Source organism: Maylandia zebra, linkage group LG8 (genome assembly GCF_041146795.1).
Source record: "Maylandia zebra isolate NMK-2024a linkage group LG8, Mzebra_GT3a, whole genome shotgun sequence".
Classification (NCBI taxonomy): Eukaryota; Metazoa; Chordata; class Actinopteri; order Cichliformes; family Cichlidae; genus Maylandia; species Maylandia zebra.
The window spans coordinates 20966040-20989133 of NC_135174.1; the positions used below are offsets into that span (position 1 = coordinate 20966040).

The window sequence follows — 23094 nt, forward strand, 5'->3', positions numbered from 1 at the left end:
TCTTCCCCATTTTCACTGAGCAGAGGTACAGCACAAGGTAGCCCATTGTCACCACTATTATTTGCTTTGGCCATTGAGCCCTTGGACATGGCCATTAGACAAAATCCAAGTGTTCTTGGAGTTAAAATTGGGGATAGACAACATAAAATTCTGCTTTATGCAGACGATATTCTTCTGACACTGACTGACCCGGTTAACTCTTTACCCGTTCTTATTAGGTGCATCAAGGACTTTGGTCTTATATCTGGATACAAAGTAAATTTTGATAAATCTGTTATAATGACTTTGTGTAGTGGAGGGGATAATGAACCTTTATATGTTAAACCCTTTCATTGGGCACCATCAGGTTTTGTATATTTGGGAGTTAAAGTTACACCAAATGTTGGACACTTATATAGAGAAAATATTAATGGAATGGTTCAAGATCTTCGGGAGATGCTGACAAGATGGAGATCACTTCCGATATCATTTTTGGGAAGAATAAATCTCATTAAAATGGTAATCCTACCGAAAATATTATATCCCACAGGCATGTTGTTTGCAATCTTGAAATCAGAAGATATTAAAGTAATTAACAAGGCTATGGTGGATTTCATTTGGGCAGGAAGAAAACCCAAAATTAAATTGGAGACACTACAGTTACCGAAAGATCTGGGTGGGTGGGGAGTGCCAAACATAGAAAATTATGTCCTCTCAATACAAGCGAGGATTCTTTCTTCCTGGATACATGAACATTCTGATCTGCCATGGCTAAATATTGAGGAAGTATTATGTAAACCATCCTCACCTGTTAACTTCTTAGGGAAACGTCTAAATGACTTACCTCACGTAATAAAGCATAACCCACTGATATATAATGCTATGTGGACGTGGGGAAAACTGAGAAAAATTTTTAACAGTAGTCTTCCGTTTAATATCTTGTCAACGTTTATAAATAATCCAGACCTTCTGCCACAAAACATAGGGTCAAGCTTTGTGGGATGGCATAAAGTAGGTGTAAAGAGGTTTTATGACCTCTTTAAACATGGTGAGTTTAAATCATTTGAATCCTTGAAGTCCCAGTATTCTATGTCAAAGACTGAGTTTTATAAGTATTTGCAACTGAGAAATTATGTGTTAAAAAATGCTAAAACATTACGAATCTCAACTGCCTCTTTTCGGTTGGAGAAATTTTTTTTGGATAATAGGGAGCATAAACATTTTGTATCAAAGTTTTATTCCGAGATTTATGCCCTAATCGAGGATAAACTGGCATGGTTGAGAAAATCTTGGGGGGCGCTGCTTAAATGTGAAATAGATATACAGGCATGGGACAAAATCTTGCTCCTTCCATCCAAAATCTCTGTTTGTAACCGATTTAAAGAACTGCAGTACAAAATTTTGCACAATGTGTATATTTCTCCATATATTTATAGTAAGTATAATATGGGAATATCTCCAAACTGTCTCAAGTGTAAGGTCAGAGTGGGCACTAGATTCCACTGCTTGTGGGAATGTGCTATTATTCAGTCATTTTGGAAAGAGGTCTGCGCCAATATTAGTACAGCCATTGGTCATCAGGTGACAGAAAACCCATTAATGTGTATATTGGGATATATTCCTGTCTCACTGGTACAACATGAGCATGTAATTCAGTCACTGTTAATGTTGGCCAGGAAAAGCATTATGTTGAGATGGGTGGGGGCTGAGCCTCCCTCCATTTCTCTATGGAAGTCGCTCATCATTGAAGTTATGACTCTGATCAGGCTGGGACATTATATTGATGGGAGCTCCCGAATTTTTGTTTACAAATGGAAGAGACCACTGGAAGCACTGGGAGTAACCTATAAACTGGATCCTAGAGGACAACAGTTATGGACATAATGTTGTAATATTCTAGTGCTGTGTAGTGTTATTATTTTGGATGTGAACCAGTCTTATATTTGTTGGGGAAAAAAAGTTAAATAAAAGTTAAAAAAAAAAAAAAAAAAAAATCTTTATGACGCTTTGTTCACTGATCCGTGTTTCACGTGTCTAATCCTTTGCCATACTGTGATTGGTTACAGTGTGGGAACATTCTTTATATACTTAAATATGCCATTTGGGAGATTATGTGAATATTTTTGAGCATGCACTGGGTAAGGTAGTGCTGTCCACCCACAGTAATGTGTGCTGTGTAGCCCAAATGCAAAAGCACAACTGCTGCTGGTAAGTGAGAAAGGGTGATACATTGGGAAGCTTATTTTCCCCACTTCAAACATCAGCAGGAAAGGTTCATTTGCATGCGTTGATTATTGACCATAAGTACCATACAGTACAATACAGTTTTATTTGTATAGCACATCACATCAAAATAAATCAATTAACAAAATACAGGTCAGGTACTACCAGTAGCACAGACAGAAGCGAGGCACTAATAGACCAGAAGAGTGAGGTAAAAATAGGTATCGGACCTCAGTTCAGAAGGAAGGTCAGTTCATAGATACAAAATATCAACTAAGAAGTTAATTAGATTAGAGGGCACTAACTGGTTGGGAAGGCCAGGTTAAATATGTTTTCAATTGTGATTTGAAGGATTGGATAGAGTCTAAGGCACGAATAGTGGGGACGCTATTCCAAAGATAAGGTGCAGCTGAAGCACAGGCACGATCGCCTCTGGTCTTCAGCCTAAACTTAGGTTGGGCCAGGAGTAATTGACCTGATGATCAAAGCGACATAAGTGTGTGTTTATCAGTTGAACAGCTAAAATGGTACTGTCCAAACCTGCATTGCTCTTATTAACCTTTTAAACTCTTTTTTTTTTTTTTTTTTTTTTTGTGTTGACAGTGGCTGTATGACTGTTCTGCAAGTGTTTTTGATATAATTATTGTTATATATAAGGAGCAGTGCACATTAATTAACATGAGCGTTTAGGTCCATTATGTAAATGTGCCAGATTTAGTCATACAGGCTCATCTTAATACACATACCGTTTCAGATTGATGCCACTAATAGAAAGAAACGGAAAACAAAAGATCTAAGGTTATCTAGGCACATATAAGGGATCGAAACAGATGAATGATAAAACAAAAAACACATCAGTGGACAATCAGTGAAAAACAGCGACGTAAAGTGACATTATTTTAGACTATGACAGTATGTTGCGCTGCTCAATAAGAAAAGACTGACTAACAAAAGCTCTTTTTCTAAAAGATACTGTATAATCCCCTGTAGGAAATGCTATGCTGTTTAGAGATGTAAAAATAAACTCTAGGATATCATATTAAATTTAATATGAATTTGATAATACTTATGATTTTCATTTAAAGTATTTAAAGGGAGTACAAGCTCGCTAACTTGCAAGCTATTGATAATCAGCTGTCAGCTGGCGCAACCTTAACCTGTTGCAGGGCTCCACTGATGATCATACATGCACTTAACTCAGTGGGAACAACCTGGTTTAATTGTGTGGTTTCTAGCATACCTATTACCTGTGCTATAATCAGCCACTTTCTTATATTAATATTAATATTTGAAAGGGTGAACAAAGATGGAACAGCCGTGTGTACGGGCATAGATTTTTGTTCCTTAACCTCTCTACATGTGATTAGTTTGTGATGAAAAGCAGTGCAGATTTAGGCTGTCAGGCCTTTGTATTGCCTGCCTGCGCTGTCATGTGGCCGTGTCCTTCCTGCTTCCTTCGATGTGCTCCTAGCTAGAGCTGAACTTTAAGGAGATACACAGAGTGACAGAGCTGCTCATCAAGACCACTAGTGGAGCTCATGTGTTCAGTATCTCAGCCCTCTGGTTGAGAATTAGGCCAGCTCGAACACAGTGCGTCAGAGTAGCACTCTAACATTGTCAGGCCTCATCAGGCTGATGGCTGCTGTCACAGATGCTGCCGTAGCTGTAAAAGATTCCTGCCATCTTTTCACTTTTGTTTCATCTGTCTTTATGCCTCTGCTTCGTGAGTCAGGTAGGCTTTAAAATGTGGAACAGTTTAGTCAACTAAATTTGAAGTGACAGCCCACCTTAAGGGGGGAAGTTTGCGAAACTTGCACACAAATCGGACTTCGATTGGTTTAAAGAAGTAGCTCTGTCCTGAAAGTGACCTTTTTAGTCCAAATTAAGAGTTTTCAGCTCTGTGCCCTTTAGGAAGTCACTAATACACTTGGTATTATTGGATGGCATGCCTACAGTGTTCTCCCTCCACTGGTTCATCTCAGCCTAGCAATTATTCACCGGTGAGTTGCGGGCAGCAAACCAATGAGGGGATTTATGCAGATAGAATGCAAGATATATACTTCGATGAATCACGTCTCCCTGCGCGTAAATCCGAGCTTGTTGATCCGCAATGATGATGTATGTGGCCCCATCCAAAGTCCCGGTTACAGGACAAAGTCGTAACTCTCTTCCTTGTTTATGCAGCGCTTCCACTCAACATTCCCAATCACACATGTGTCTGCACTTGCACACATAAACCACGAGCATCTTTCCTCCACTCTTACAGGATTATACAAATTGGTCACAGCTGCAGCAGAGCACAAGTGCAAGTGTTTATTCATTTGATAACAGCAAGTGTACATTAATCCAAAGCCTGCCACTTGAACAATATTCCTTTTTGTAATTAGCAGGTTTTTTTATTTTATTTTAAGGCACATATTGTTATATAACAACCAACTGTGATTGCATCTCCCACGTCCCTCGCATTATATTATGCACAAGTCCTTCAAACCTATGCATAATTGGTCTCAACAGTCGGCGCGTGTACATTTGCTTCACTTCAGGCTGAAAAATAAACAGTTCACGGACAGATGCAGCCATAGCATTAATAAAGACATCAGAGGGGAACAGTAGTTTCTTGTGCTAACTCAGGAGCTGACTCAGGGAGTGTAGTGCTGAGGTTAGCGTTTGGATTATCACTTCTTTCAGACTGCTGGTTTGTTAATGACTTGTTGTAACGTCAGCAGTGCTGCATGGTTTACTGCAATATGATCTCTTTTTTGTTCCCGAAGACGAACACTGTTCACATAAGCATATTGCACACGTACGAAAGATGCGGTGTGTTTTGTTTTGCAAAATGAGACAAAAAGCAAACGGTACAAAAAAGCGAACTGTATATATGAACGCAGTCTTAGTCTCAAACGTAAACACCAATAACCAAGTTGTCTTTATTGCTTGCGTGTTTCTTTTTTCTTCCACAGCCAAAGATAAATCGGAGAAGATATTTGCCTTGTCTTTTGTGAAGCTGATGAGGTATGACGGGACCACTCTGAGGGACGGTGAGCATGATCTCATCGTGTACAAGGTAAATGTAAAAAAACAAAACAAAAACATCCCATAAACACACTTAGTCTTTGTTTCTTGCTGCCTACTCGTCAGACAGCCCGCTCTCCTTGTGAAATGACCATGAAATAAGTTGTAGGTGAAAAACTGCCCTATTGTATCGGCGACTGTCATCATAACAGCCTGCCATCAGTGCTTTGTATGTGAATTGGGTAGCTGGTACACATCAGCCCGCACAAGGAAATGAGAGTACTTTCCAATTAAAAACCCTTGCATAATGATACCTCTGTGTTACGGTGCCCATTTATGTTAATTAAAAAGTTCATATGGGAAAAATCAATCTTGTTACATTTGTCTTGTCATGTTTTCTGGATTGTTGTTTTCGTCAGTCAACCCTGCATTTGGAAATGAATGATATTTTTCTCACATGCAACAGCTCGGTAGAAAAACACACAAATTGTTTTGTTGATAATATATATCAAAGGGAGATCCATTAAAACCACAGCTATAGAATGCAACATTGTTTTAATGTGTACACAGTAATTTGGGGTTTCTACCAATAAACTGACTGAGACTTGTTCTCTAAAACCAGGCGGAGGTAAAGAAGCTAGAGGACTCTTCTCTGTACCTAAACCTACCTTCCACAAAGCTGGAGATGGAAGAGAAAGGCTACTCCACCACTGGAAAAAATACCCAGACCCTGGGCATCTGTACCATCAGCAAGGATTCCTTTCAGATTTCCACCCTGGTCTGCTCTACCAAACTTACCCAAAATGGTAACAGCTGCTATATTTTAATGAATATTTGTCTCTTTTCCTGCGCAAGTTGTTTTTTTAAGCTAAAAATTATGCTCTTGTGAAAAACGTAGCAAAACGTCAGTAAACACATGGAACACAACTTAGATATTATATAAAAAAATGAAAGCAGCTACTGTGACATTTTGAATCCTTAAATTAAGCTTTTTTTTATAGTCGCTGTCTTTGTCTTAACCATGCCATCCATATTTATATATTTTATCCTTTATTGATCTCTGTTTTTCACCTAATTGATTTGCACTAGCTTCACATAGTTACCACATAGTTTCTACTTTCCCTGCTCTTAGTCTCACAGCGAGCACACCTCCCTGCACAAACGCATCCAGCGGAGCTGAAAAGAAATGTGGGGAAGTCAGTATAATATTAATTGAGTTCAAGAGAAATTACTTTATCTTAATAAAAGCTTCCCAACAACTGTTAAATCAAAGAAAACAGCACTGAAAACAATCAAGAGAGAAAATGTTGTCATTGGCGCGTTTCAGTCTGGACCACTGTTTGCGATTAACTCGACAACTAAAGCAAATAAAGGAAATCAGTTGACTGTTCTTGACCCTCTTTTCATTAGATTCTTCCATGCTATGGTAGCTAACAACTGTTGCACTTTCAAAATAGAATTTACATAATTAATCTTCTAGTAGAGCTGAATAAATAACTTCCTAATTAAAAATAATGAATCTAGTTAGTTGTTTATTCCAGTGTGAATTGGCTAATCCGTTCCTGCTGCCTGATATACAGATATACTCTCACTGGCCACTTAAAGAGGTACACCTTGCTAGAACCCCCTTTTGCCATCAGAACTGCCTTAATTGTTTGTGCCGCAGATTAAACAAGGTGCTAGGTTTTGGTCCATAGTCATATGATAGCATCACACAGTTGCTGCAGATTTGCACCTTGCACATTTAGATGTGAATTTCCCATTCCATCACATCCCAAAGGTGCTCTACTGGATTGAGATCTGGTGACCGTGGAGGCCATTTGAGTGCTGTGAACTCACTGTCATGTTCAGGAAACCAGTTTGAGATGATTTGAGCTTTGTGAGATGATGTGATATCCTGCTGTAGGAGTCATCAGAATATGGGTACACTGTGGTCGTAATGGGATCGACATAGGCAGCAATTGTCGAGTTGGCCCAAAATGTGCCAAGAAAATGCTTCCCATGTCATTATATCATCTAAAACAGCAGTCCCCAACCTTTTTTGCGCCATGGACCGGTTTATGTCCGACAATATTTTCACGGACCGGCCTTTAAGGTGTCGCAGATAAATACAACAAAATAAAACCAGTACCGGTACCCCCCAAAAAAGATGTATTCATAACACACGGGAAAAGAACCAGGGAAAACCGAGCTAACTATAAAAACGATTAAAAAAACGATAAAAACCCTGAAAACCATGAATTTCACACCCGAACCTCAACTTTCGTGGCCTGGTACCAAATGACTCACGGACCCGGGGATTGGTTACCGCTGACCTACAACATCCAGAACCATTGATATAAGGCAGGATGGATCCATATTTTATGTTGTTTACCATCCAGACAACACTTTCTCAATATTTCATAGTCCAGGTATGGTGAGCATCTGTGAAGTGCAGTCTCAATTACCTGCTCATGTAACAGGAGTCGCATCCAGTGTGATCTCTCCTGTTGTGGCCCATCTTCTTCAGTAAATTCAATGATGCTCTTCTGCATCCTTTGGTTGTAATAAGCAGTGATTACTGTTGTTACTGCTTCCTGCCTGTCAGCTCAGAGCAGTGTGGATATTCTCCTGACCTCTGCCATCAACAAGGCATTTTCACCCAGAGCACTGCTGCTCACTGGATAGTCTCTCTTTTTGAACCGTTCCCTGTAAATCCTAGACGTGGTTGTGTTGAAATCCAAGTATGGAAGCGGCTTTTGAAATAGAGCCATGCCACGTTGACAGGCACTTAAATCACCCTTCTTCTTCATCAATCAGATACTTGTTTTGAACTTAAAGAGGTTCTCTACACCATGTCCTCATGTTTAAACTATTGGATTGCCACCACCTGATTGGGTGCTTAGATCATTTGTATTAACGAGCGGGAGATCAGATGACCTAATGAAGTGGCCATGAGTAGGTTTTACTGACCACTGCTCTCTGATCTCTTCTTTCTTGAGGTGCTGTATAACAAAAGTAGCACACATGAGAGAAAATCCTAGCGACGTATGTGGATTTACTTTTGTTGTAGCACAGAGAAGTACAATTCCAGCTTGATGAAATGCCTGCTCACATCAAACAGAGCTCTCACTGGGGGGAGGAAGGATTTCTTTACTGTATCTTAGCCAGGTAGACCCTGAATTTTGAAACCACCGATGGACCGTAGCCTCTGGCTTTGACAAACGGATCATGGGAACATCATTTAATGTAGGATGCCTTAGCTTCAGCTTTTTAAACATTTTTTCTCATTATCTGGTTTTTCCTTTTCCACATTCTGAGCGCCAGGAATTGTTTTCCTCCTCTCTATTCCTACTTCTAAAGTACTTTCTTTTCTCTTTACTCTCAGTACGCCAGTCAGTCTCAGTTAGATTCCAGTTCATCTCTGTTGAGCGAACAACAGCCTTTTTATTTCCCCGTGAAGATCTACTCTTATTAAGCTTGGGAAATCCTCATGCCTGCCACTGTGGCTCATGGATTAAGGATTTTAGCATCTTGTGTTCCCACCAGCCTTTCTGCATGTTTATAAATCCCCACAGATGTCAGCGTAAACCCTCTTGAGCATGCTGGTATTTCTTAGCTGTGTTCATAACGTTGTAGTTAGATTGTGTGAAAAGCTGTTCTCTTTTGTGTGAGTGGTCAGATGCTTCTAGCTCTGATTTCACAGAGCTAAACCAAACCAACCTAAATGTCTCCTTTGATTTCTTTTTCACTGGTTGTAATTTGCTGCTTTGTTTTGGGTTTTTTTTTTTTGTATGCAAGAATGAATCACAATTTTAATTAGAGCCACAATTAAAGCTTCTTTTGTGTTTTTGGCCACAGTCTGAAATAAATAAGTAACAGACACACTGCAGGGTAACTTTGACTTGAATTGAAATTAATTGTTTTACTCGCCAAGAGCAATGCCCTGTTTAAATAAGGAGTGCATCATGCCCTTTCGTTTTTGTATTCACGTTAACAAAAAGATCATTTTAAACCTCCAAACAAGGGCAGAATGAAGAGAAAAGCTTGGAGTAAATTATTGAAGCAAGATCATGTGTGTTTGTGGTCTTTAATCCTTTGAATAATCCTTGTGTAGGCCTGTGAAAAGAAAATCCACTGTAAACCATTTTTCGCTTTCTTCAGATTGGAAATATTATTTAAAACTTCCCTTCAGGAATAAGTGGCCTTACGCAAAGACTAATAATATAAAATCTTAAAACGTCTTTCAAAAAGGCCTCTTATCAATTTTAACGAGATCCCCAACCCCACTGGCCAACACAACATAAATACGTAATCAGCCAATCACATGGCAGCATCTCAGTGCATTTAGAAATATGGGAATGGTGAAGAAAACCTGCAAGTTTAAACTGATCATAAGAACGGGAAGAAAGATCATTTAATTAACAGCTGATTAGTGCCCAAACACTGTTTTTGCATTTCAGTAAATTACTGTATGCATTTCCCATTTTCCTAACAAAAAATGAGGAAATGAGGGATGGCTCGAGACTTTCGTGCAATACTTTACAATATCCATAGAACCTCTAATCAAGCCAGCAATAAGGCAGCTTTACCCTTTTTATGAGGTGGTGAAGCTAAAGCACTCAAATAGGCAGTAAGACTCTCTCATTGCAGAGGTCACATAAAGCTACAAAACATTAGGTCAAAGCTGAACCAGAAATTTTTTTCCTGAAAAGTAGGATCAATATTTGCTTTCAGGTAGAGATGTTTCCAGCTTGGTGATTATCCGACTGCCCGACTATGGGGAAAAACAATCTGCATGTAAACATTAAGACTACTAGGTAAAAAAAATTCATTTCAGAGGGAGATTATCCCAAAGTTTGACAGATGCCTTGGTGAGATCAGCTGTTTTCTGAACGACGATGCATGGTCTTGGCGTGCTGGCAATTTAAAAACTACAGCTGAATCTCTGACCTGTCAGCAGCACAGGCTTTATGTGACACTTGTAATGATTTTAGCGCTTTTTGTGCTAAATCATTGCAGTCTAAAAAAGACGTGAAATGCCGATAAAGCTAATTGTCCGGGATACAACCTAATAGCATGCGCAGCAAACATTTATAAAGCCTCATTAATGGGATCACTGCAGACCCCACAACAGGCTCTGGGCATTTCTCTAAGACAACGGGAGGTTTTTGTTGTCAGAGGGCTTCTGCATATAATGTGTGAAAGCGGTGGGTGTCGCATGTTGTTATAGTAATGTTCCCTTTGAAGCTTATTAAGTTTAGTCTGTGGTATAAGTTGTCATTTAAATACAATTGTGCGTGCCCTCCTACTCGGCTCAGGGGGTGGTGATGTCAATGAATGAGTCGTCTCAGTTACAGGAGAGCCTGCCTCTCCTGTAAGTAATGATAGTGGCTCAAATGGTTGTCTCAGCTGTTATGTAGATGCGTAGTATGCAGCATATATCAATCAGCACTATTCTCTGCTCCTATTTCTCCTCCCTGCCTGCCATTTTCTGATTTATCTCGTTCCCTGTGCTAGAGTGATGGGGGGGAGGGGGAGTATGTGTCCTGGTCTGTAGATTCACTCCTGTAGAGCAGCTCCGCTCTCCATATTTACCTGTCACTTTGTGCTGATAATTTGCAAGGTGCCGGTGGGTGCTTGGGGATCAGATGGCCTCGTCGCTGCACAAAGTTTGATTAAACTTTGTGCAGCTGTGTGTTGTATGGGATATATCATCCCACGCTAAAGCTCGAGGAAAAGGTTCCAGCTATTTTAATAAAGCACTGTACACAGAGCAGCCGCAACATTAAAACCGCCTCATTTATATTGTGTAGGCTCTTATCCATTAGGGATGCAGAATTTGCAGGTGGCATGAGGACATTGGCAGCTATTGCTTTGGGTCTAGTAACTTGTGTGGCTCGTTTCAGTGGTTTGGACGGATGCTCTGAGTTGGAATCCAGGGAGGCTGGATGCTCGGTCAATGCCTTGGGCTTGTTTGCAGGCTCCTTTAGCCATTACTGCAGTTTTTTTTGCCTGTGTCCGCATGTTTAGTTTACCATTGTCATATGATTTATTTATTTTTTTACCCATCCATCCAATATCCCTTCTACAGAAAAAAAGAAAGTGTACAAGAAACAGCAGAAACATTGCATTGTTATTAGAGGATCAATATTATTTACTTACCTGTCTTTGGTTTTGATATTGTGGCTAATCTATCCACAATATTTCCCATGATACCAGATTCAGGCTTCTTTATTAAAAACCCAGAAGCTCTTTAAGATCTAGGTGTGTTTGTCCAATAGTCATCTCTGTCCCATTTTCTGCATTTCTGTAAATGAAATGATCACATGATTCCAGCTCATCAGATGTGTTGGCAGTTTCCTGTTTTATACAATATCAAACCAAATATTTCGGGTTGTTTTGACTGTTGGTTTGCTGAAACAGCAATTTGATGTTTACGTTTGGAGAATATGTGACAGTATAATTAATATGATTAGTAATGTAATTGCGGTAAGATCTGTTTCTGGATGTAGAGCAGGTCATCTACTAATCAGAAGGTTGGTGGTTCAACCCTTAGGTTCAAGTTGCTTTCGGATCCGTCCACCAGAGTGTAATTATTAGATGGAAAGCACTTATAAAAAAGTGCCTGTATGAATGGCTGTGATGCCTGTTCGCTCACCAGCAGTTTATCCTGAGCACTTATTCTTGCAAAGGGAAAAAGGAGCCCTAGAAATGCCCCTTGCAACAGACTGCATGCTTTATACTCATGGCTCCTCACTGCTGATCCCCACATCCGAGATGAAACACTCTTTTTAACTAAGCTAGATTTATGCAGGCGGCCTCCCAGTGCTGTGAGCTCCCGTGAAGTGGCTCCTAGCTCTTCCCTGGGCATTTACAGTGTGCTTCGCTAAACAGAGCAGAGATTCAGCGACAGCACACGTGGGAGAGAACCTAGCCCAGTGAAATTGATTAAAATACTCTTCCCACCTCTGCTGGAAAGAAAACACATTTTTATGAACAAAGCAGCTTTAAAACTATGGAATCCATGTTCGTATTGAAGCTACTCCAGCATCAGTGCGCTGAAGAAGCCTGTACTTTTAAACGTTTAAACGACTACATACAAGGCTGTCACTATTAACGGCAAAGAACAAGCTATCAAGACTCCTTAGTGGTTGTGTTTGCTTTTAAAAGTGAACAAAACTGATTTTGTGAAGGAGTTCCGTAAACAAACTTTCAAATGGTAATGTGAAGTCTTTTGCATTTCAGTTGCGCATTGACAATGTAACCTATTTTCTCTGAATTAATTATTCCACTGCTCTCCATCTGCCAGTTACTTCCACAGTCTTTTAAATTCCCACTGCCTGTGGAGACATCCGTTCTCAGACAGATGTTATTTGTAAAAGGCTCTCAGTATTTTTCTCCAGAACAAAACTGATTGCCCCCCACCCGCACAACACTGTGCCTTACAGCCCCATGTGCTACACGTAGTTGGCCTCTTAACACCACTGCCCCACTGGGACCAAGCTGCCTGATGATTTATTCTCACATTATTCCATTTATCTCTGAGGTGCTGAAGCATCAATTTCCAAATCTATATCTCCTTGGGGACGGAGGACCCTGGTAGTTGAGACAGGTTCTTGTGATTGAACCCTGATAGGCTGTCAGGTTTACAGATGATGGGCATCCATTACTGTGTTGCCATGGCTGATTGACTCTTCCTGAGCCAATCAGCCATGGCGAACGGGGAGAGGCAGCCCCTAGGGACTAGGTTTGCAAGAATGCCAAAGAGATTCTTCTTATTCACTTCAGTCAGATGAGGCTGAATATAGTATATATTCATGAAAGCTAATAAACCATCATGAATATACTATAAAGATGTTTCTGGGAATCTCTCAGGATTATACCTGAGAAAATGTATATGAAAAATCTGTTTATACGATAAAATGAATTAAAATTAACATTAAATGGAAACTTTTCTTAAATGATAAATTGTTTATTTTGGTTTTTTGCTTACTCCTGGTTTCGCCCATATTTGCTGCTTTTAACCCTTTAAAGCCGGTTGGAGCGGGCACGCTCTGTTTTGCGCAACTATTTTTAAATCTCGGTAGCACTGCAACCACGTAAGCTAGCGCAATAATTTTTTTTGCATATGAAACCGGAGGAGTTGTACTTACATCTTATGCCATCAGCTTGTCCTAAGTCACGGTTTCCTTCCACATATGGCTCACATATGGCTTTGCAAAAACTGCATAAAAAGCGCTTGCAGCAACAAAAACATAATATTCCAGAAACACGCTTTGCCGATCCGATCAGCTGTTTGTAACACTTCTTACGTCCATCAGCGCGAACTATCGCATGTCCGCCATGTCCTGGCCGAAACCGGAAGTGACGTCATTTTGCGGAAATGTAGTTTTTTACCATCAGGGCCTTATGAGCCTATACTGGTGTTTTTAAAAGTTATATTTGACTTTATGACTTTCTGTGTCGTTTCTGGGATGCTTAGGACTCATATTGCACTGCTGGAAATAGTTTATTTTGATGCATATGCTGTTTTTTTTTTTTGTTTTTGTTTTTTTTGTTTTTTTCAAATTTGCATTATAATATTTATTTTTGTTTTTCCTGCAGTATATAAAAATTGGTGTATTTCAAAAATAAAACTATGAAGACACTTAAAATAAATTTCCTGTGGTGGGAAACTATTTTGTGCAACTTTTTTGTATTTACAGTTTTGAGGGATAAGCCTCTTAAATTTCTCTAACTAGAAATATATGTTAAAAAAACAAAAACGATTTTCAATTTTTTTTGTAGTTTATTGCACCTTTTTGCAATTTATGTAATTACTATGCACTTAATGCAGACATATTATTAAAATTTGGGCTATAATGGTTGTATTGATGTATAGCAACTTGAAATGCTCCCAAAAATGGCACTACAGCATGTAAAAATATAATATAAGCTTGGTTTAGGACTTGGTTCTCTTTCATAGCATTCGTTTCGTGTCTCACTATGGGAACGCCTCCTGCGTGACCTCATCAGAAGCTCAAATACCATTATGCCAGCCCTTACAGGCTGGCTAGGTGACGCCCATGTCAGGAGGGGCCAGTGCCTCCCTATATAATAGGCTGACATAGCGTCAGATGTCATTCAAAAACCTCTTCTCGCTTCTCACAGAAGCCTGTAGACAACTGTGCTATTGGGCGCTAAAGCTAAACTGTCCACAGATTCGAGTGAAACAACTCGGTCGCCGGGCGCTTTGTTCCCAGCTTTTCAGTTGTCCACTAGCATACAAGCAGTAGCAATACTGTTCTGTAGCTAGTGCTGGTGCCAAGTAGCAATACTTTCACCCAGGGAAGTAGCAATACTTTCCGAAAGCGAAGTAGCAACACTTTGCTAATAAAGGTACCCCTAGCTTCACCATCAGGTAGCAATACCCTTCGACGCTAGCGGTTTTACACATTAGGTAGCAATACCTGTAGAAAAGTAGCAACACTTTTCAACCCACGTTAGCGAGGAATAGCAATATTCTCCGCACTCAGTGTCAGTCTCTCTAACGTGCGCAACCCTCTAGCTAACCATGGCTACGACGGCCAACGAAGTTGCAAAACTTTGTCCTTGTGGCAAGAAGATTTCTGCCTGGGATACACACCCCGTGTGTGCGGCATGCCTGGGCTTATCTCACGCTCAGGCTGCCCTGACACCTGCACACGACTGTATCCACTGCGTGGCTTTCCCACGCAAACTACTCCGCCGCAGGCTAGCTCGCCAGGCTAACCTGTCGGGCGGCGACCCTTTGTTGTGTGAGGCTGCTGCGGCGCAAGGAGAAACTGAGATGCCCGATGATTTGGCCGCAACGCCAGGGCCGAGCTGGGCAGAGGCAAACCCTCAGCCCATCGCGACCGCTTTCCCGTCGCTGCAGGCACACGGAGATCGTGTGTTTTTCCACGATGCTGGAGTCACCTGGGGAGGAGATGCTAACGAGGACGGAGATGAGTCGGCTGACTCGGAGCTCCTGCTGTCTGACGACGGCGAGGAGGAAGATTCCACCTCCTTGGCTAGCATCAGCTGGGCTCCAAAGCCCTCGGCTACCGGCGAGGTTGAAAAACCGACACCGCCGTCTCCCCTGGATCTCGACATGCAGGACATGTGCAAGCGCGCAGCCGCTAGGCTCAACATCCCGTGGCCCGCCATACAAACAGAGGTTGTAAAGTCTCGTTTTGACGGTAAGAAATTGCCGAAAGCGAAAAAGACGGGGAAGCATGTGTTGCCTGTTTTCCCTGAGCTACTCGATGAGATAGCGGTGACGTGGAAAGCAAAACCTTGCAGCGAGAAACACTCCATCGTGGGGAGCTCCCTGCTGGATTGTGAGGGGATGGAGTCTATCGGCCTCCGCCGGATGCCACAAGTGGAGCCGTTGGTGGCGAGCCATCTTCACCCGAAGACGTCTCTGTCCTCATCGGCCCCATCTCTCCCCTCCAAAACAGACCGCTTCCAGTCTAGCCTTACAGATAAGTGCTACAAGGCAGCGGCTCTGTCAGTAAGAGCCCACAACGCCTCTTCTATGCTAATGGCTTACCAAGCTGAGCTAGAAGAGGGCATGACAGCTAACACAGATACCACAGTGTGGGAAGAAATCTGCGTTATAACTGACCACGTCCTCCGCCTCCACAAGGTAGCCATACAGGCTACTGGGAGAGCCATGGGCCTCATGGTTCTTCAGGAGCGAGCACGCTGGCTCGGGCTCACCAACCTGACGACTAAGGAAAAAGAGCAACTCCTCGACACCCCTGTCGTCCCTCACGGTCTCTTCGGTGCGGCTGTTACATCCATGCAGAAGAGATGTGAGGAGAAAAAGAGAGATGATGAGGCTCTGAAACTCTGCCTGCCGAGGAGGGCCCAGCACGCCACCCCAGCAGCGCCGCGCCAGTCATTCGCGCAGGCAGCGTCTCGCCCGGTCCCCGCTTTCAGGATTCCCAAAGTGCCTAAGACGCAAGCAGCCCCCCAGGCTGCCGGGGCCCCTAAGAATCCATGGACTCGGAAGCAGTCTCCCCAGGCCAGACCTCAAGCGGCCCCTCCTCCCCCCGCTGCCGCAATCGTGAGGAGGAAGAAGCGGCCGGCCTGACAGCCTCCCCTCTAGGCGGGAGCGAACCCAGTTTCCCCCCTTCATGGGCCACCCTCCCGCCTCCCAGCTCCGTTCCAGAGCAAGTTCAACGGGACATGTTCCACACAGAGTGCTTGACTCGGGCCGGCGTTCCTGTCACCGGACCCGCCAGAGGGAAAGAGAGCCAAAGTTCGCAGTGTTGTTTCACGAGCATTTCTCTCATGCATTCTGTATTAAAAAAGCCCCGACACGCGCATCCAGGCAGTTTGCCGAGGGCGCTGTCGAGTCTTGCAAAACACATGAGAAAATCAAACATGCTGAAAAACGGAGCACCGTCTGCCATAACGCAGCCCGTGGAGACTCGCGTTTCCACAGCTGTGATTATGCAGATGAGCCCGTCACCTCGCTCGCCTGTGACAGAGGTGACGGGACGCCGAAATGACGTATGTTTCGCGCTGCGACCACAAGGGGGCGCCAAAACGCCATATTCGGTGGAGTGGCCAGTGAGCCCTCTGTCTCTCCACATGAAGAGCTGGGCCACCTGCACTCAGTCAGCATGGGTGCTGAGGACATTGAAAAAGGGCTACAGGCTGCAATTCAGTGTCGCTCCACCACAATTCAAAGAAATTGTTTACTCTCGTGCTCCGGGCGAGTCTGCCAGTTTTCTCCTGGAGGAAATTTCCACCTTGAGAGACAAAGGAGCTATAAGAATTGTCCCTCCCGAGGAAATGCACAGCGGATTTTATTCAAGGTATTTCCTTGTGCCAAAGAAAGGGGGAGGGGGATGAGAGCCATTCTGGATCTCCGTGCCCTGAACCGGCATTTGAGGACATACAAGTTCAGGATGTTGACGCACGCCTCGCTGCTACGGTTTGTACGAGCGGGCGACTGGTTCACATCAATCGACCTGAGGGATGCTTATTTCCACATCCCCATATATCCCCCACACCGAAAGTATCTGAGATTTGCTTTCCAGGGGATGGCATACGAGTTTGTAGTCCTGCCTTTTGGTCTCTCACTGAGCCCAAGGGTGTTTGTGAAATGCACCGAGGCAGCAGTGGCCCCGCTCAGAAAAAAGGGCATTCGGGTGGCCACGTACATCGACGATTGGCTGGTGGCAGCCCCAACCCGCCAGGGAGCGACTTGTCACACAAATGCTCTCATACAGGGGTCCCCCAAGTTACACACGCTGGCACACAGACTGATAGTCTGGAGCAGTGTTCACCTGCTGTCACTGAGAGCAACTCACGTGCCGGGGATCTTGAACTTTGGAGCAGATCTTCTCTCCAGGGGCAACCCGCTGTATGGGGACTGGAAGCTTCACCCGGAGGTGGTGAAGCAGATCTGGCTGCGATTCGGTCTGGCGACCGTGGACGTTTATGCATCCAGGGAGAATGCTCAGTGTCCCCTGTTTTACTCGCTGAACGTTCAGAGAGCTCCACTCGGGGTGGATGCTCTAGCTCACGAGTGGCCGAGAACCCTCCTCTATGCTTTTCCCTCAGTGGCCCTCATTTCTCAAACCCTGGCCAGAGTGAGGGAGAGAAGTCACTATATGATCCTGATAGCCCCGCACTGGCCAGGGAAACACTGGCTGGCGGAGACTTTTCAGCAGCTGTGCTGAGTGGTAACAGCGTAGTGGCTGTTACCACTACGCAGAGACCTCCTGTCTCAGGCACGGGGGGAAATATTCCACCCCCACCCAGAGAGGCTGGCTCTGTGGGCTTGGCCCGTGAGTGGTTTAACCTGAACACGGTGGGGCTCCCTCATAGTGTTATCGACACTATTCAGGGTTCTAGAGCATCCTCTACTCGGACGCTATATGAGCATAAGTGGCGTGTGTTTGAAGGCTGGTGCTTAGAATCACAGGCCATCCCTTTTCAGTGCTCTGTGGCTGTGATTCTGTCATTTCTTCAGGCCCTGATTAATAGGGGTAAAGCCTTCTCCGCCATCAAGGTGTATTTGGCAGCGATTTCAGCCTGCCATATTGGTTTTGAGGGAAAGACTGTTGGCCAGCATCCCTTAATATGCCGTTTCATGAAGGGTGCACGGCGTAAATTGCCTACGTCTAGGCCATTGGCTCCATCGTGGGACCTTCCCACAGTATTGGCTGCGCTCTCCTGTTGCCCATTTGAACCCCTGGAACAGGTTGAGTTGAAATTTCTGTCCTTGAAGACGGCTCTTTTAATTGCTTTAGCTTCTGCTAAACGTGTGGGAGAGATACACGCTCTCTCAGTGCATCAGTCATGCATTCAGTTCTCCTTGGATAATACGAGGGTCTGTATGCGGCTCAACCCTGCCTTTGTCCCGAAGGTTGTCGGCACATGTTCCCCTATAGAACTGCCGGCCTTTTGCCCACCGCCTTTCTCCTCAGAGGAGCAACAGCGGCATACCTTGTGTCCAGTCCGTGCTCTGCGCATTTACATGGACCGAACCCAGAGTGTCAGACAAAGTGACCAGCTGTTCGTGTCCTGGGCTAAACCACATATGGGAAAGCCTGTGTCTAAACAGCGCCTCTCCCATTGGATAGTAGGAGCAATTGCCTTGGCCTATACTAGCAGGGGCCTTCAGCCCCCTGCTGGCTCACGTGCGCATTCCACTAGAGGTCTGGCGACCTCATGGGCTCTCTTTAGGGGAGTTTCTATTCAGGAGGTGTGTGCAGCTGCATGCTGGACCTCACCTCATACATTTGCTAGGTTTTACAGGTTAGATGTGACAGCACCTAACCTAGCGCGTTCAGTCCTCAGTGCAGGCTCTTCCCGGGTGGGGGCCTCTCCCCTGTGAAGTGCTGTTGGGGACAGTTGTCTTCTTAACAGGCATGTCTGGCAATCCGGGAGTCAGTATTTCTCCCATAGTGAGACACAAAACGAATGCTATGAAAGAGAACTTAAGGTTATGTATATAACCACGGTTCTCTGAGTAGCATGAGTGAGTGTCTCACCAGACCGCCCTCCTTGCTATGGAAGCGAGGAAGAGGTGGGCTTGTTTTGAATGACATCTGATGCTATGTCAGCCTATTATATAGGGAGGCACTGGCCCCTCCTGACATGGGCGTCACCTAGCCAGCCTGTAAGGGCTGGCATAATGGTATTTGAGCTTCTGATGAGGTCACGCAGGAGGCGTTCCCATAGTGAGACACTCACTCATGCTACTCAGAGAACCGGGGTTATATACATAACCTTAAGTTCTATGGTAGGTCTTAAAGGGTTAATGGGATTCTGTAGATCATACAGCCACACAATCAAAATAATAAGGTTGTTACGACAATATGAACTGTTTTATTAATGCACATTTTTTATGTTTGGGACTCGAATTAAAAATCCTAGCCAAAATATATGCTGCAGAGGCGGAGATACCCAGATCGGCAGAATCTAGAATGGCTCAAATGCAGCATAAGTTTTGAGCAAACACTAATTTTATTTATATTTAGTCTCCAAGGAGCCAAACTTTTTCACTCGTTTTCTGTCCACTTCTTGCACCTGTCCATTTTCAAAGGGATTTTTTTCCTTTTTTTTGTAAGGACAAAATTGCTAACCTTGTGTTTGGGAAATTTGTAAACTGATGTGAACGTTATGGCGACGTCTTGGAAAAACATGCTAAGACCTTAATCTCATTAAATGCAAATAGTGGACTTTTTCTTGCACAGTCTCCTTACCCGCCGTTACTATTTTCTGGGTGAAAGCTATGCATTGTGTTGACAGCTTTTTTTCCCTTTTGTCTTTTTCCAGTGGACCTACTTGGGCTGCTGAAGTGGCGCTCCAACACCAGCCTTCTGCAGCAGAATCTACGTCAGCTAATGAAGGTGGAGGGTGGCGAGGTTGTGAAGGTCAGAGGCCCAAAATTACCGCTCGGTTGAGTTAAACCGCTTTCAGTCAAAGCTTAAGTAAACATAAATAAATGCGTCTCACTTTCTTTTGCAATGTTCATCGCCTTGCAAATGTACCTAATTCCTTTGCTTTGACAGAGATCGGCACAAATGGACGAAAAACAGATCTTAACAGCTGTTCAAATAAACATTCAGTCACAAACGATGCATACTCTTCCTGAAAGCTACAGCTTCCTGGCAGCAATTTCACAAATGATGTCGCTGCCTGTCATAAGGAGTTGGCTGCCACTTTTTTTGCTTTTGTTTTAATGGCTTTAGCAAGGAGGGAGTGCATAGTACCCCACACTGTCTACAGACAGGGAGGAGATGACCTGCTGTCAGAGATTTAGGCAGGGCCTTTAAGTGCTCAGCATGGGGCAGATGAATAATCATTATTTAGAGAAAGTTTTGCAGGGGCAGGTTGGGTGCCTGGCAGCTTGGAGTCTATCTAAAGAAGTCCTTCACCTAGACAGTTTTGATCAGGCCAGATAGATGTCTACCACAGCTGGACTAGTTCATTAAACCACAGGAGTGTGATTATTATTACCACCGCATTAGCACTCAATTGCTTCAAAGCGCTTCAAGGCTGTCGGTGGGCAATTAGATAGCATTTTCATCTTGGCATTTAAAAGACTATTTATCAAAAGAGTATACATTATTTATTCATCATTTCATTTTCCCCCATTGTAGTTAACATAAAGCACAAATATGTTCATAACACATTTTTAAAAAATGTTTCCTGTTCTGTTTTTTATTTCCCATCTCCCTAATGTGACACCGTTTGAGCGAAAAGGTCACTGCGCCGTTGTCCTTGTCATGCGGTCCAGCCTTTGTGAGACCGAATTTCACTTTAAACGCCGCATACCGTACAATGTGTTGGTTTCTCGTTGAGAAGATGATGAATCTCATCCATTCTGAGATGTCAGACCAAGCGCAGTAGAGAGTGATGGCTCTGTTCCCGACACTTTTACATCTGTTTTTACATTGCTGCAGAATTGGCTGAGTAAATGGAGCATGTTTCCCCAGAGAGGAAGGGTGTATATAGTTAGTGTTCCTGGAGGTGCTGCTGACAGGGAAATGATCACTCTCTTCATAGAACTATTTTGGTGTATGTTAACAGCTGTAAAGGGTGCGTAATGGGTAGCATGGAACCGTCACAGCAGGAGTTCACTTGCCACTTTGGTTGCGCCATTCAAATGATAGAGGCGTATTTAGGGCCGGGGTGCTAAACATATTTTTGTTGTGTATTTCTCTATTTTTATTTATCAGTTTGCTTTGAATCATTATAGGATAATGTCTATATAAAAACCTAAAAATGCTATTGCACAGTTTTCCCTACACAAAAGTTAAAAATCTCCCAAAGACTCACAATCGGTTTAGCTGTTGTCATTCCTTTAAACGTCGGATGAATTAGTTTGTCCTAATGTTAGTTATCACTTTAATGACACAAACTGAATGTGCATGCCAGAGGAAAGAAATCATGATCAGCTTGACTCGGTTTATTTGACAGAACCGTGTGGACTTGCTGTGAGATTAGGACTTAGCATATGCATGTTTTATTTTTTATTTTTTGAATGACACGCCTCATTGTTGGCCTGCCATAACATGCCGTGCATCTGTCATTCTAGTTTCTGCAAGACACTCTGGATGCTCTCTTCAACATCATGATGGAAAACTCTGACAGTGACACTTTTGATACTCTGGTGTTTGATGCCTTGGTAAGGAAGAATCCCGCTGTAACGGCAGCGCATAATTTATAATAGAGTTCCCTGTCAGCGCCAATAAACATTTGGACATGTTTGGAGCTCAGAAGCAAATATAATAACTTGGGAAATACTTCATGTGTTAAAATGGTTTTTGACAGGCATCCCTGCTCTGTTTGGTACCCTAATTTGTATGCAGCTACCTGTTTTCTGCCCTTAAAAGTGAACAAAGCAATTTTTGGTTGCTTTTTTGGCTATATTGTTTTAGTTCTAAAAATTTTTTATTCCATTGCTGTACGTTAACATTGAACTCCACACATTGCCACTGATGTTCGATAGCTGCTGCATTGAATTGCATGAATTCTTAGTGCCTGTGAAGCATTTTTATTGAACATGCTCACATGCTTATTGCAATATATAGTATAAAAAAGACTTTACATTGGGGGAAAAACAGGTTATGATTATTAACCTTGTCCTCTCATGGGCTGCAGATAATGGGATTCAAAGTATTAGCCTGAAACTTGTCTAGCATGCAGTTCAAAAGAGCAGTTTTTGTCATTCACAGAAAGCTGGTAGTAATTGTTTTTTGTTGAGTTCCTAGATTATCTGCAGAGCAGAGAATTGAAAGTAAATGGTTTTCTGCCCAAATGCAACCTTGCTTAATTTCCCAATCTGTTTTGATATATTGAGCAAGACGGGTAGTTTTGGGGGGCTCTGAATTATTAAGTTAGGCTTTCCTGGTGCGTTTAATTTACTTTTTAATAACTATGTCTTTATTGTTTGATAGGTGTTCATTATTGGGCTTATAGCCGACAGAAAGTTCCAGCACTTTAATCCAGTTCTGGAGACCTACATTCGAAAGCATTTCAGTGCTACACTGGCATACACGTGAGTTTAATTTCTTTACAGAAACATTTATAAACATGCGTGTTCCACTTTATGATTAACACATTAGCCATACTCTGTGTTTCTATTTGCAGGAAGCTGACAAAAGTTCTGAAAAACTACGTGGACAATGCAGATAAGCTGACAGAACAGCTGCTGAAGGCCATGAAAGCTCTGGAATACATCTTCAAGTTCATCGTCCGATCCAGAGTCCTCTTTAACCAGTACGTGTGGTATTTTTTTTTTTTGCAAAGTGTAACATTGCATCATAATGCATGCAGTTTTGTTATAAAGCTACTGTGAAGAGTATTTTCAGTGTAACTGTGCTCAAGTATGAGTCTGATAAGCTGTCTTATCAAAGTACAAGAAAG

The 23094-nt window shown here is 42.9% G+C and overlaps 1 protein-coding gene across 2 annotated transcripts in view; it reads left to right on the forward strand.

The window, feature by feature from the left end:
• Positions 1-23094, forward strand: part of dock1 (dedicator of cytokinesis 1) — a 208748-nt gene that overhangs the window by 50419 nt on the left and 135235 nt on the right. For both annotated transcript variants that reach the window (XM_004561173.3, XM_004561174.3), the window contains exons 17-22: positions 5163-5266; positions 5837-6020; positions 19999-20096; positions 21764-21853; positions 22626-22726; positions 22819-22947. In XM_004561173.3, the coding sequence (XP_004561230.1) occupies positions 5163-5266; positions 5837-6020; positions 19999-20096; positions 21764-21853; positions 22626-22726; positions 22819-22947 (706 nt within the window). The remainder of the gene's footprint in view (positions 1-5162; positions 5267-5836; positions 6021-19998; positions 20097-21763; positions 21854-22625; positions 22727-22818; positions 22948-23094) is intronic.